Here is a 16,414-nt window from a genome sequence, read left to right as displayed (position 1 = left end):
ATGGGTTTTTACAACAATCGACAATGGTTTCATGGTCACCATTGGACTTTTAATTCCAGATTTTTATTGAATTCAAATTCCTCCATCTACCATGGTGGGATTCGAACCCGGGTCCGCAGAACATTACCCTGGATCTTTGGATCGCTAGCCCAGCGACAATACCATCAGCTCCCCATGTGGACTATAAGCAACAACAATAACAGTCATCTTGGGAACATTGGACCTACTCATGACAATTGAAATCATACTCAAAGGAACGCTGAAACCTTGCTGGAATCCATCTGGAATGAATTGGAGCTGCAAGCATATCAGAAAAAGAGGTGTGGCTGTTGTGAATACACAACTGAAAACAAGAAAACAAAAGGACAGCAACTTTGGTGAACAAGATGAAAGAGGCAAATGCAAAAGAAGCTCTGTTCCTTGTGGCCTTGAGTTTCATTTGCCTCTGGACTGAAGTTCTTTGATAAGAACATAAGAAATAGGAGCAGGTGTAGGCCAGTTGGCCCCTCGAGCCTGCTGCACCATTCAGTTAAGATCATTGGCCTTAATTCTACTTTCCTGCATGTCCCAATAACCTCAGACTCCCTTGTAAATTTAAAATCTGTCCAACTCAGCCTTGAATATATCGAATGACCCAACCTCCACTGCTCACTTGAGGAGATTATTCCAATGGTCAACAACCCTCTGATAGAAGAAATTCCTCCTCATCTATATCTTAAATGGGAGACCTCTACTTTTGAAACTACTTTGCAAACATCCGCTCAGCATCTGTCCTGTCAAGCCCCTCAGAATCATATATATTTGAAGATCACCTCCCATCCTCCTAAACTCCAATGAGTATGGGCTCAACTTTTTTTTTAATAAGACCGACCCCTTCATCCTAGGAATCAGCCTGGTGAACCTTCTCTGAACTGTTTCCATGCAAGTATATCTCTCAAGTAATGAGACCAAAACTATACACAGTACTTCAGGTGTGATCTCATCAATGCCCTATACAGTTGTAGCAAGACTTACGTACTTTCAGACTCCCTCCCTTTTGCAATAAAGGCCAACATTCCACACTTCGCTTCCTAATTACTTGCTGGACTTGCATGCTAGCTTTTGTGATTCGTGTTCACAGACACCAAGATCCCTCTGTTCTGCAGCAATCTGCAGTCTCATTCCATTAAAATATCTTTCTGCTTTTCTATTTTTCTGCCAAAGTGGGCAAGCTCACATTTTCCCACATTGTACTTATTTGCCAAATTTTTGCCCACTCCCTTAACCTACAAACCTATCTATACAGCTATACCCCAATTTAAGTCGTCCCAAGTAATCTGGTTTTGTTATATCATAGTTAAGAAATTACGACCTGTTTAATAATTTTTATGTACCACTTGCCCCATTATAACATAATTTGCCAACATTTCTGACCTGTCAATCAGTCCACTTAACCAATCAAAATAATCCAACCGTTGGACCAATCAAAATGAAGGAAAGAAATAAAAAAGCAAAAGTTTGAAATAAAAAAAGAATCCAGAAAGGCCAAATGTTTTACACAAGAAAATAATCCAGGAGAATTAAACTTCAGGAGGTTTGTGAGTAAAAAAGGAATGAACTATTTCACAATATAGGGAGGTGCAAAATGTCAGTTGAGAGATGGAAATAACTGTGTGCCAATTAAGCAGACACCAACTAGTTCGAAATATAGTAAACAGTGATGAAACATTTTGAAGCTACATTGACTCACTGTATTGCACAGGTGGTTTATTTACCTTTGCTCTCGTCCTTCCTTTGTTTCTCCCTTTCCTGCGGTAGTTGATGTGGTCTGGCCTGGCCGGGTACTCTATTTAAGCTTGGAGCTGAGTGGCAGTGGTGCCTGTCTCTGGGAGAGGAGAGTTTAAGCATGTCCCATCCATTCCCAGAGATAAGCAGGCTGGAGGTGGAGACTGGAGCAGACTCTCTGACCCCGTCTTGGAGGGAGGGAGGAGGCAGCTGTTACTTGGGACTGGGTTTGAATGTGTTGTGCTGATCGGCTATGGCCAGAAAAGGAGCAGTGGCCGTGAAATTCCCCATTCCCCCACACCCCATCCTCCAAACTCCATTCCCCACTTAGCAGCCCGAGCTCCCTCATATTCACTTCCCAAACTCTATCTCTATTAGCTCTGAGCCTTCCCCAATCTCCCATTCCCTGTCCATGGCCCCAGGCCTCCCTCAAGTTTCTACAATCTATTCGAGCATTCTTCAGAGAAAAAAGTGATACAGGAGATCACCTCAGAGATGAGGGGGAATTACTTTTCTCAAAGGGTCGTGAATCTGTGGAATTCACTACCTCAGAGTGCAGTGCCGGGACGCTGAATAAATTTAACGAGGAGATTAGTAATGGGTTGAAAGGGAGAGGGCGGGAAATTGGAGTTGAGGCTGAAATGAGAACAGCCATGATAGTAATGAATGGCGAGGCAGGCTTGAGGGGCTAAATTGCCTACTCCTGCTCCTAGTTCTTATGTTCTTATGACAGATATTAAGCTAACTGGCCCAAAGCTTCCTACTGTCTCCCTTTTTTCTTGAATGGGGAATACTCAGCCACCCAATTCCTCTTTCTCTTCCATTTCATTTTCCTCTGACCAATCTCTCCTTTTAATCTCATGTCCAAATGCATTTTTAAGGACAATCTTTACGCCTGCATTGGCTTTTCTAATCTCTTTTCAGATATGGAAAGATCTGTCTGTGTCTGGTATTTTCTGTTTTCATTTCAAAAAACAATTGTTTTTTTTTTAAGTTTTCTTTTCCTTCTTCATGAATCTTTTCCCATTTGTCTTCACCTCGGACATGCAAGTTCCTGCATGCCTTTGCTTTTGATGCTTTTTCGTTGCCCTTGAATGATCTTGGCTATTACCTTCCAGTGTTCATCTTTTTTAAGTTTTTAAAATGAAATCCATTTGTTGGCATTCAGTTTGTTAACTCTACTCAATGGAAAGAGCCCTAATCCTTAAATAAAACAACAACAGCTTATATTTATATAGCGCCTTTAACCTAAGGAAACGTCTTGGCCCCTCAGAAGAGCATTACAAAACTAGTATGACACTGAGCCATATAAGGAGATATGAAGTAAGGTGACCAACAGCTTGGTCAAGGAAGTTGTTTTAAGGAGTGTGTTAAAGGGGGAAAGAGAGGTGGAGCAGTGTAGGGAGGGAATTCCAGAGCTTGGGGTCGAAGCAACCGAGGGCACGGCCACCAATGGTGGAGCAATTATGATTTGGATGCACAAGAGGCCTGAATTAGATGAGTGTAGATATCCCTCAGGGTAGTTGGGTTTGAAGAGATTACAGATGTAGGGAGAGGCAAGGCCATGGAGGGATTTGAAAACAAAGATGAGAATTTGGAATAATTGCATCTAGAGGTAAAGAAGGCATGGATGAAGGCTTCAGCAGCAGATGAGCTGAGGCAGGACAAAGTTGAGTGATGTTCAGGAAGTGGAGGTAGGTGGTCTTCGAAATGGTATGAATGAGGTCAGGAGATCATCTCAGGATGAAGTGTGACATGGAGGTTGTGAACAGACAGGCTTGATCTCAGACTGTTGTCCGCGAGAATAGGGAGCGAAATTTGGAGTGGGGACGGAAACAATGGCAAATTATTCTCTGGCTGCGGTTAGATATATAAGAATGGAACTATCTGAGAGAAATCCTTCCCAGCTGGACAGCAGTGGAGAGGCCTTGTGGAGAATGGTGGGGTCTACTGTGTCAAAGGTTGCAGACGGGTCGAGAAGGATGTGGAGGGAAAGTTTACCTTTGTCACAATTACATAGGATGTCATAAGAACAGAAAATGCTGGAAATACTCAGAAGGTCAGGCAACCTCTGTAGAGAGATAAGCAGAGTTAGCGTTAACTGTATTAACTTAAGTTTGGAATTGGGAACATAGTATTCCTGGTTGTAACACTTCTAGAAGTGATCGGGGAAAAATGGGCGATCGTGCAGGTATGGTATCGTGCAGGGGAATTGAAATGGCGCCATTCTTGGTATTCATTACTGGCTGCCAGAGATGAGTTAGGAGGAGACATCTATAAACAGTTCAGAAAGTTAAGAAAAACAGGACAAGAATTTTGGGTGATCTTATTTATCCCAAGATATATCTGAAGATACACTGTGAAAGAAGTTATGAGTGGCCAAAACTTTTCCTAGATCATGTTTATTGATCAACCAGGAAAGAAATATTTTGATAACTTTGGGAAGCGCAGTGTGAGTGGGAGAGCAAATGGGAAAGAGTAGCCTCAAATAAGTTCAAAATAAAAACAGAAGAGGATAATAAAGGCACTGTGCTAACTGGAAATTGAAGAAGTTTGGTGATTAATGGGATCTAACCCAAATTAATTGGACAGAGGAGTTTGTAAATGGGGTGATGAACCAATAATGTGGAATCTTCAACAAACAAAACAGATTTGTAGCCAAAAATATCCAACACATAATAGCAAGTACACTTCAAAAGTTATTCATTGGCTGTGAAGCACTTTGGGCTACTGCATAAATGTGCATTTTTTTGTTTTTTATTGTACCAATATAGGCAAAAAGGGTGCATCAAAGATTACAGTTCCATTAATTGAAGGGAGATTAAAATTCACCTGAAACTTCAAAACTAGGGCCAACAATATTAAAGAAATTCTTGAGTAATATAGGGTGCAACAAAGAAACAAAAATGAAGATGAGAGGGGTGAAAAGGAAATGCAAACAAAAGGTTAGTAGTTAATACTAATGCAAACTATTACCTTTTATATCAAATGCAGAAGGCTAGATTCAAAATATGGGTTTGCACAGTCATCAAAAAAATGCCATGGCGAATTAAGTTATGAAAAATATTTGAAATTTTGCTTTGTTTTATTCTGGAAACTGGTTGTAATAATGTAGGTGCATTAGAAGAGAATGTGGAACATTGTTAGAGGTGACTGGAAAAGGAACTGGTTCTGAAAAAAGTTGTGGAACTTGATTGTCTTGCTACCATTTGCCCATAACTATTGAAGTCAGACAGAAGATAGCACATGCTCTGAGTTCAATACATTGAACCTGCTTTGAGTTGCATATTGTGAAGGAGAACTTTGAAGTAACTAGTGCAAAACTTCTGTTCAACAATAGAGAGCAAATTAAAACAGCTAAATACAGGCTACTTATTCTAGTGTTAGTTGTGGACCACTTTGAAAAATTTATAAATTTTTGTTTTGAAAATGCCTCTGGGGTAGAGAATTCTAGAGATTCACCACCCTCTGAGTGAAGAAATTCCTCCTCATCTCAGTCCTAAATAGCCTACCCCATATTCTGAGATTATGTCTCCTGGTTTTAGATTCATCAGCCAGGGGAAACATTTTATCCATCCACCCTGTCACACCCTGGAAGAATTTTGTAAGTTTCAATGAGGTCACTCCTCATTCTTCGAAACTCTAGGGAATACAGAGCCATCCTCTCCAATCTCTCCTCATAAGACAGTCCCTCCATCCCAGAGATTAATCTGGTGAACCTCCGTTGCACTCCTTCATGGCAAGTTTATCCCTCCTTAGATAAGGGGCCCAAAACTCTGCACAATACTCCGTGTGAGGTCTGACCAAGGCTCCATGCAACTGCAGCAAGACATCTTTACTCCTGTACTCAAATCCCCTTGCAATGAAGGCCAGCATACCATTTGCCTTCCCAATTGCTTGTTGCACCTGCATGTTAACTTTTAGAGACTCATGAACAAGAACACCTAGGTCCCTCCTTTGGACACCCGCACTTCCCAACCTCTCACCATTTAAGAAATATTCTGCCTTTCTGTTTTTTCTACCAAAGTGAATAACTTGACGCTTATTCACATTATATTCCATCGGCCATGTTCTAGCGCATTCACTTAGCCTGTCAAAGTCCTCTTGAAGCCTCCGTGCATCCTCCTCACAACTTACATTTCCACACAGTTTGGTATCATCAACAAATTTGGAAATATTACTATTGGTCTCCTTATCCAAATCATTTATATAGAGTGTGAACAGCTGTGGAATTAGCACAGATCCTTGCAGTACCCCTACTAGTAACAGTCTGCCATCCTGAGAATGACCCGTTTATTCCTACTCTCTGCTTTCTGTTAACCAATTCTCAATCCATACTAATATATTTCCCCCAACCCCATGCACTCTAGTTTTATTTACGAACCTCCTGTGTGGGACATTATCAAAAGCCTTCAGATAATCCAAATATACCACATCCACTGCTTCCCCTTTATCAATGCCACAAGTAACATCCTCAAAACAACTCCACCAAATATGTCAAACATGATTTCCCTTTCGGTGGCATAGTGGTATTGGCGCTAGGCTGGTAATCCAGAGACCCAGAGGAATGCTCTGGGGACCCTTGTTGGAATCCCACCACGGTAGATGGTGGAATGTGAATTCAATAAAAGTCTGGAATTAAAGAAGTCTAATTATGACCTTGAAACCAGTGTCGATTGTCATAAAAACCCACTTGGTTCACTAACGTCCTTTCGGGAAGGAAATCTGTCATCCTCACCTGGTCTGGCCTACGTGTAATCCCAGATCCGCAGTAATGTGGTTGACTCTTACATGTCCTCGCAAGCCACTCAGTTGTATCAAACTGCTAAAAAAAGTCAAAAAGGAATGAAACCGGGCGGACCACCCGGCATCAACCTAGGCACTGGAACTGACAACAGCAAACCCAGCCCTGTCTACCCTGCAAAGTCCTCCTTAGTAACATCTCAGGGCTAGTGCCAGAATTGGGAGAGCTGTCTCACAGACTTGTCAAGCAATAGCCTGGCAGTCATATTTATGGAAACATACCTTACAGATCATGTCCCAGACACCACCATCGCCATCTACCAGCAAAGCAGACCCAGCAGACATGGCAGCACAGTGGTATGTAGTCAGGAGGGAGTCTCTCCAGGAGTCCTCAACATCGACTCCAGACCCCATGAAATCTCATGGCATCAGGTCAAACATGGGCAAGGAAACCTCCTGCTGATTACCATGTAGCCACCCCACCCCCCCCAGCTGATTAATCAGTAAGCATCCATGTTGAACATCACTTGGAGGAAGCACTAAGGGTGACAAGGGTGCAGAATGTACTCTGGTGGGGGACTTAAATGTCCATCACCAAGAGTGGCTCGATAGCACCAGCAAAGATCGAAAGATCAAACTGGACGAATCCTAAATGACATAGCTGCTAGACTGGGTCTGCAGCAGGTGATGAGGGAACCAACAAGAGGGAAAAACATACTTGACCTCATCCTCACCAACCTACCTGCCACAGATGGATCTGTCCATTATAGTATTGGTAGGAGTGAACATCGCACAGTCCTTGTGGAGACGGAGTCCCGCCTTCACATTGATGATACCCTGCACCGCATTGTGTGGCACTACCACTGTGCTAAATGGGATAGATTTCAAACAGATCTAGCATCTCAAGACCGGGCATCCATGAGGCTCTGTGGGCCAACAGCAGCAGCAGAATCGGATTCAACCACAATTTGCAATTTTACGGCTAGGCATATCCCCCACTCTACCATTACAATCAAGCCAGAGGATCGACCCTGTCTCAATGAAGAATGCAGGAAGGCATGCCAGGAGCAGCATCAGGCCTACCTAAAAATGAGCTGTCAACCTGGTGAAGTTACAACACAGGACCACTTGCATGCGAAACAGCATAAGCAGCAAATGGTAGACAGAGCTAAGCGATTCCACGACCAACGGATCAGATCTAAGCTCTGCAGTCCTGCCACATCCAGCGATGAATGGTCGTGGACAATTAAGCAAATCACTGGAGGAGGAAGCTTCACAAATATCCCCATCTTCAATGATGGGGGAGCCCAGCACATCAGTGCAAAAGATAAGGCTGAAACATTTGCTACAAATTTGAGCCAGAAGTGCCAAGTGAATGATCTCGATGATCTCCGGAGGCCCCCAACACCACAGATGCCATTCTTCAGACAATTTGATTCATTCCATGTGATGACAAGAAATGGCTGAAGGCATCGGATATTGTAAAGGCTATGGGCTCTGACAATATTTCGGCAATAATACTGAAGACTTATGCTCCAGACCTTGCCGCACCCCTAGCCAAGTTGTACCAGTATAGCTACAACACTGACATCTACCTGGCAATGCGGAAAATTGCCCAGGTATGTCCTGTACACAAAAAGCAGACAAATCCAACCCAGCCAAATACCGTCCCATCAGCCTACTCTTGACCATCAGTAAAGTGATGGAAGGGGTCATTAACTGTTCAATCAAGCAGCACTTGCTTAGCAATAACCTGCTCACTGACGCCAGTTTGGGTTCCGCCAGAGCCACTCAGCTCCTGACCTCATTACAGCCTTGGTTCAAATATGGTCAAAAGAGCTGAACTCCAGAGGTGAGGTGAGAGTGACTACCCTTGACATCAAGGCAGCATTTGACCAAGTGTAGCATCAAGGAGCCCCAGCAAAACTAGAGTCGATGTGAACCAGGGGTGATGGGGGGAGCTCTCTGCTGGTTGGAGTCATACCTAGCACAAAGGAAGATGGTTGTGGTTGTTGGAGGTCAATCATCTCAGTTCCAGGACATCAATGCAGGCGCTCATCAGGGTAGTATCCTAGGCCCAACTCTCTTCAGCTGCTTCATCAATGACCTTCCTTCCATTATAAGGTCAGAAGTGAGGATGTTCCCTGATGATTGCACAATGTTCAACACCATTCACAACTCCTCAGATACTGAAACAGTCCATATCCAAATGTAGCAAGACCTGGACAATATCCAGTCTTGGACTGACAAGTGGCAAGTAACATTAGTGCCACACAAGTGCCAGGTAATGACCGCCTCCAACAAGAGAGAATCTAACCATCATCCCTTGACATTGAATGGCATTACCATTGCTGAATACCCCACTATCAACACGTTGGGGATTACTATTGACCAGAAATTGAACTGTACTAGCTACATAAATACTGTAGCTACAAGAGCAGGTCAGAGGCTAGGAACCTTGCAGTGAGTAACTCATCACTTGACTCCCCAAAGCCTGCCCACCATCTACAAGACTCAAGTCAGGAGTGAGATGGAATACTCTCCACTTGCCTGGATGAGTGCAGCTTCAACAACACCCAAGAAGCTTGACACCATCCAGGGCAAAGCAGCCCGCTTGATTGGCACTCCTTCCACAAACATTCACCCCCTCCGCCACTGCCGAACAGTGGCGGCATTGTGTACCATCTACAAGATGCACTGTAGAAAATCAGCAAGGCTCCTTAGGCAGGACCTTCCAAGCCCACGACCATCTAGAAGGACAGGGGCAGCAGATACATGGGAACATGACCACCTGGAAGTTCCCCTCCAAGCTGCCTAACATCCTGACTTTGAATTATATCGCCGTTCCTTCACTGTCGCTGAGTCAAAATCCTGTAACTCCCTCCCTAGCAGCAGTGTGTGTGTACTTACACCACATGGACTGCAGTAGTTCAAGAAGGCAGCTTACCACCACCTTCTCAAGGGCATTTAAGGATGGGCAATAAATGCTGGCCTAGCCAGCGCATCCTGTAAATGAATTAAATAAATCAATGAATCCATGTTGACTCTGCCCAATTTTACCATTCTTTTCTAAATGCCCAGTCATCACATCCTTTATAATAGATTCAAACATTTTCCCGACTACTGACATCAAACAAATAGGTCTGCAGTTCTCGATTCTCCCTCTTCCTCCCTTCTTATGTAGTGGAGTTACATTTATTACTTTCCAGTTCACAGGAACCTTTCAAGAACCTATTGAATTTTGAAAGATAACCGCCAATGCATCCACTATCTCTTTAACCGCTTCCTTCAACACTGGTTTGAAGCTCATCTGGTTCTGGGATTTATCAACCTTCAATCCAGTTAGCCTTTCAAGTGCTACCTCTTTACTAATACTAATTTCTTTTAGTTCCTTAGTTTCACAAGTCCTTTGGTTGCCTGATATATCTGGGAGATTTTCTGTATCTTCTTCCCTGATGATACATACAAAGTAACTGTTTAGTTTCTCTACCATTTCCCTGTTCTCCGCTATAAATTCTACTGTTCCACCTGTAATGGTCCAACATTTGTTCATGCTAGTATTTTCCTTTTCACATACCTATAGAAGCTTTTACAGTCTGCCTTTATGTACCTCACTAATTTGCATTTATACTTTCTTTTCCCTTTCTTAATCAGTTTCTTGGCCCTCGTTTGCTGGATTCTGAATTGCGCCCAATCCTCAGGCTTACTACTTTTTCTGACAACCTTACAAGCCACTTCCTTTGATCTAATGCAATATTTATCTTATTTTGTTGACCACGATTGATTTACCTTTTCCTTTCGGTGTTTGTGCCTTAGAGGAATATATACTTGTTGCAGACAGTGTAGTATTTCTTTAAATACTAGCCATTGCTTATCGGCCATCAAATCTTTGTGTATTTTCCCAAACCACCATAGCCAACTTGTCCCTCATAATTTCTTTTCTTCAGATTTAAGACCCTAGTTTCAGAATGAACTATTTCGAATTCAAACTTAATGCAAGATTCTATCATATTTTGGTCACTATTTCCCAAAGGCTCCTTTAGAGCAAGGTTATTAATTGACCCTTTCTCATTACACAACACTAAATCCAAAATAGTCCCGATCCCTAGTCGGCTCCAGAAACCCATCTTGTACCCACTCCAGAAATTCCTCCTCCAGACCATTAGTGCTGATTTGGTTAACCCAGCCTGTGTAAATTGAAGTCGTCCATTATTACTGTATTACCCACTTTACATGCATCTCTAATTTCCCGATTTATACCGTGCCCAACATTAGCACTACAGTTTGATGGCCGATAAACAACTTCACCAATGTTTGCTGTTTCTTAGCTCCACCCAAATTGATTCTACTTCTTGATCTTTCAATCTAAGATTCTCTCTTACCAATGTACTGATCTCATCCTATAGTAAGGGTGTTTCCCCACCTCCTTTTCGTTTTTACCTATCCTCCTCAATGCTGCATATCCTTGGATATTCAGTTCCCAATTTTAGTTACCCTGTAGCCACATCTCCATAATGGCGATTTAAATCATATGCATTTACCTCAATTTGTGCATTCAAACCATCAACCTTTTTACCAAAGCTACGTGTTTTCAGATAGAGTGTCTTTAATTCTGCTAGATTGATTCCTGGCTGAGATGGTTGACTTATGATGAGAGGCTGAGTAAATGGGGCCTATACTCTATGGAGCTTAGAAAAATGAGAGGTGGTTGCACTGAAACATTCAAGATTAGGAAAGGGCCTGATGCAGTAGATACGAGGCGTTATTTCTCCTGGCTGGGGAATAGAGAACAAGGGGGTACAATTTCAAGATGGGGGTCGCTGATCATTTAGGACTGAGATGGGGAAAATTTCTTCACTCAAAGGTTTGTGACTTTTTGGAATTCTGTACGCCAGAGGGTTTCGGATACTTCAGCATTGAATATATTTAAGGCTGAGCGCGCCAGATTTTTGGTCTCTTAGGGAATCTTGGGACATGGGAGCGGGCAGGAAAGTGGATTTGAATCCCAAGATCAGCTATGATCATGTTGAATGGCGGAGCAGAACTGCTAGGCCATATTGCTGCCTTCTGGCCCTATTTCTGATGTTATGACATGTTAATTGATTATAATTCAAAGGGATCTGATTCTATGCCATGTTGATATATAATAGACTTCTTAGAAATAGTTATAAAATTGTGAATTACAAGTAACTGGAGTATGTTACTACATTAAGATTAAAGCAAAAAACTGCGGATGCTGGAAATCCAAAACAAAAATAAAAATACCTGGAAAAACTCAGCAGGTCTGGCAGCATCTGCGGAGAGGAACACAGTTAACGTTTCGAGTCTGAATGACTCTTCAACAGAACTAAGTAAAAATGGAAGAGAACTATTTTATTTTTACTTAGTTCTGTTGAAGAGTCATTCAGACTCGAAACGTTAACTGTGTTACTCTCCGCAGATGCTGAGTTGCTGAGTTTTTCCAGGTATTTTTATTTTTGTTATGTTATAACATGGTAGGAGCAAAGGAGAACTGTTGCTCATAAAGGTTTTGTTGTTTGCTGTTTGGTTTCCAAAACAATGCATCACTCCTATTGGTTTATTAGCTAATGTCCTCTTATGCTTTCATGTATTTTGAGGAAAACTAAGGTTATAAATTTGCTTCTTGCTTTACAAGTCCTCTGAAGATCGTATTGGAGAATTGGAAAAAAATCACACGAATGCACTGATCTGCAAAGAAAAAGAATTTGAACAGCAATTGCAGGCTTCTCAGCAGGAGTTTAAGGAACAGTTAACAAAGGCTCTGGTATGTATAACGTAACCGGACATATGTGTTGCATGCTAAATAGATCAGTCATTTCCTGTGTCATGCTAATTTCATATTATGGAGCAAAACTGCATAGACCATGTCTTATTAGCACCCTTACTGAAGTCTTCCCACCTGACCTCACTCAGACTGTTGTGGTGTTGTGGCTCTTAGAACCAGACGTCACTTTGGTCTGTCCCCTTGTTCCTCTGGCAAATTATCCTGCTTTGTGTATCATATGTTGTTCCATCCCTTTCTCCTCTCATTTAAAACCCTTGTTCTCCTTGGAGGACTTTTGGATTCCCTTTTATGTTAACGCCAATCTACTCTCATTTTTTTTCTCTGCCTTTCATTTCCTTTTTCACTTCCCTGCTGAACTTTCTATTTTCAACCTGGTTCTTACTTATATTATCAACCTTACACCTGTCATGTATACCCCTTTTCTGCTTCATCACACTCTCTATCTCTTTCATCATACTTAGAGCTATGACTTTCGTTGCCCTACATTTTCCCCTTGTAGAAATGAATCTAGACTCTACCCAAATCAAATTCCCTTTGACAGAACAATGGGTTGCCTTTACAGTTTTGCATGCCACTTTGCTTTCAATTTTACTGGACGTCCGTTCACGCTCCATTGAAATTTTCCCTCAAATTGTTGTTGTAGATTTCTTCTCGTCCTTTTCCATAGCTGACTTAAACCTTATGATGCTATGATTGCTGTTCCCTAAATGTTTCCCCACTGATGCTTGATCTGCCTGACCCACCTCATTCTCCAGAACCAGATCCAATAATGCCTCCTTCCTTGTTCGACTGGAAGGAAGTTCTCTGGGAAACACTTAAGAAACTCTTACCTCTCCCTGCCCTTTACATTATTACAACCCTAGTCTATATTAAGACAATTCAAAACTCCCATTGTTCTTACTCTACAGTTTTTTACATGCCACTGTAATTTCCATGCAAATTTACTCTATATCTTTCTCATTCGTTGGTGACCTGTAGCGTTCACACAGTAGTGTAAAAGCACCTCATTGTTTCTTACCTCCAACCAAATAGATTCTGTCCTTGACCCTCCAGGTCATCCCCTCTCTCCAGCGCTCTAATATTTTGCTTAATCAATGCTCCTTTCCTTTTTGATCTTTCCTGAACACCTTGTATTTGCTAATATTTAGTACCCTGTCCAGCCATTTTTTGAGGCAGGTCTCTATTATTGCCATAACATCATACAAATTATGAGCAGGAGTAGGCAATTTGGCTCCTCAAGCATTCTCTGCCATTCAATAAGATCATGGCTGATCTGATTGTGGCCTCAACTCCACATTCCGCCTACCCCCGATAACCTTTGACTACCTTGTCAGTCGAGAATCTATCTACTTCTGCCTTAAAAATATTAATTAACCCTGCATCCATCACTCTCTGGAGAAGAGTTCCAAAGATTTACAACCCTCAGAGAAAAAAATTCTCTTTATCTCCATCTTAAATGGGTGATCCCTTATTTTTAACCTGTGTCCCCTAGTTCTAGTCTCTCGCACAAGGGAGCATCCATTGTGCCAAGTCCCCTCAGGATCTTATGTTCCAATAAGATCACCTCTCAATCTTTTAAACTCCAATGGATACAGGCCCAACCTGTCTAACCTTTCATCATAAGGTGACATCCCCATCCCAGTTATCAGTCGAGTGAACTTTCTCTGAACTGCTTCTAATGTATTTATATCCTTTCTTAAATAAGGAGACCAAAACTGTACACAGTGGTCTCGCCAACACCGTGTACAACTGTAGCAAAACACCCCAATTTTTATATTCCATTCTCCTTGCAATAAATTGCAACATTCCATTTGCCTTCCTCATCACTTGCATACCTGCATACTAACTTTTCCTGATTCATGTACTGGGATACCCAGATCCCTCTTCTGCAATCTTTCTCCATTTAAATAATATGCTACTTTTCTATTCTTCCTGCCAGAGTGGACAAGTTCACATTTTCCCACATTATACTTCATTTGCCAAATTTTTGCCCACTCACTTAACCTATCTATGTCCCTTTGCATACTCCTTATGTCCTCTTCACAACTTACCTTTCTACCTATCTTTGTGTCATCAAATTTAACAATCATGCCTTCAGCCCCTTTATCTAAGTCATTGATATAAATTGTAAACCGTTGAAGCCCCAGCACTTATCCCTGTGGCACTCCACTTGTCGCATCTTGCCAACCCAAAACAGACCCATTTACCCCTCCTCCTTGCTTCCTTTCAGCTAACCAATCCTTTACCCATGTTACCCTCTACACCATGAACACTTATTTTGATCTTTGATGTGGCACCTTGTCAAATGTCTTCTGGAAATCTTAAGTACAGCACATCCACAGGTTCCCCTTTATCTACATTGCTTGTTGCTTCCTCAAAGAACTCCAATAAATTAGTCAAACGTGATTTCCCTTTGACAAAACCATATTGACTCTGCTTGATTGCTTTAAGGTTCTCTAAGTGCCCCGTTATAACCTCCTTAATCATAGATTCCAGCAATTTCCCTACTACAGATGTTAAGCTAACTGCCCTGTAGTTTTCTGCTTTCTGTCTCCTTCCTTGAATAAAGGAGCCGCATCTGCTATTTTCCAATCTGAAGGCACCTTTTATCTCGGGAATTTTGGAAAAATAAAACCAATGCATCTGCTGTCTCAGCAGCCACTTCTTTTAAGACCAGAGGATGAAGTCCATTCGGACCTGGGGACTTGTCAGCTTTCAGTTCTAATAATTTTCTCAGTACCCTTTCCCTGGTGATTTCCTGATTCACCGTTATTTCTGGGAGTTATTTGTATCCTCTACAGTGAAGACAGATGCAAAATATCTGTTGAATTCATTTGCCATTTCCTTATTTTCCATTATTAATTCCCCATTCTCACTCTCTCGAGGACCAAAGCTCACTTTACTTACTCTTTTCCTTTTTAAATACCTGTAGAAACCCTTACTATTCATTTATATATTTCTAGCTAGCTTTCTTTCATACTTTAATTTCTGTGTCCTTATTAATCTTGTAGTCATTCTTTGCTGTTCTTTCTATACTGTCCAATCTTCTGACATGCCACTCATCGTTGTGGAATTATGTACTTTTTCTTTCAATTTGATACTATCTTTAACTTTTTTAGTTAGCCATGGTCTTTCTCACAAATGTTTCCTTTCTGAGTATTGTGAAATGTCTCCTTAAATGTCTACCATTGCATCTCTACTGAACAATCCGTTAATCTAATTTCCCAGTTGACTTTTTGAAAGCTCTGTCTTCATGCCCTCATAATTGTTAAGTTTAAAACACTAGTATTAGATCCACTCCTCTCTCCCTCAAATTGATTGTAAATTCAATCACATTCTCATCGCTGCTACCAAGGGCATCGTTACTTTGAGGTCATTAATTAATCCTGTCTCATTGCACATTACCAGATCTAGTCGAGCCTGCTCTCTGGTTGGTGCTAAAAAGTGCTGCACCAATAAACTGTCCCGAAAATATTCTATGAACTCGTCATCCAGGCTACCTTTGCCAAGCTGATTTGTCCAATCTATTTGTGGATTAAAATCACCATGGTTATCTCCATAACTTTCTCACAAGCCCCTATTATTTCTTCCTGTATAACCTGTCCTACAGTGTGGTTACTGTTAGGAGGCCTATAAACCACTCCCACAAGTGACTTCTTAGCTTTACTATTTCTCATCTCTACCCAAATGGTTTCTACATTTTGATCTCCGGAACTAAGGTAGTCTCTGTTGTATCAATGTCATCCTTAATTAAGAGAGCTACTTCTCCACCTTTTCCTAACTTGCTATCCTTCCTCAATGTCATGTACCACTGAATAGTCAGAACCCAGTCTTTGTCATCCTGCAGCTATGTCTCCATAATGCTATCAGATCATACTTATTAATTTCTAATTGTGCTGTCAATTTATCTGTTTTGTTTCGAATGCTACGTGCGTTCAGATACAGAGCCGTTTGTTATGTCTTTTTACTTTCTTTGTAACCTTTTGCCTTATCCGTTGGTGAACTCTTATGTTTGTACACTCTGTCCCTTCCTGCCACACTCTGATCATCATTTCTCTTGCCTTTTTGCCTTGTCTTCTCTATTCAATTTATCACATCTTT

The 16,414-nt window shown here is 41.6% G+C and overlaps 1 protein-coding gene across 5 annotated transcripts in view; it reads left to right on the top strand.

Moving 5' to 3' along the window:
• golga4 (golgin A4) overlaps window positions 1–16,414 on the top strand; it is a 212,248-nt gene that overhangs the window by 110,412 nt on the left and 85,422 nt on the right. For all 5 annotated transcript variants that reach the window (XM_078540096.1, XM_078540095.1, XM_078540094.1 and 2 more), the window contains one exon: window positions 12,164–12,292. In XM_078540096.1, the coding sequence (XP_078396222.1) occupies window positions 12,164–12,292 (129 nt within the window). The remainder of the gene's footprint in view (window positions 1–12,163; window positions 12,293–16,414) is intronic.

The sequence above is a fragment of the Cetorhinus maximus genome, chromosome 4, assembly GCF_964194155.1.
Source record: "Cetorhinus maximus chromosome 4, sCetMax3.hap1.1, whole genome shotgun sequence".
In the NCBI taxonomy this organism is placed as follows: domain Eukaryota; kingdom Metazoa; phylum Chordata; class Chondrichthyes; order Lamniformes; family Cetorhinidae; genus Cetorhinus; species Cetorhinus maximus.
The sequence above is the reverse complement of the archived record's forward strand: the minus strand, read 5'-3'. Positions and strand labels throughout refer to the sequence as shown.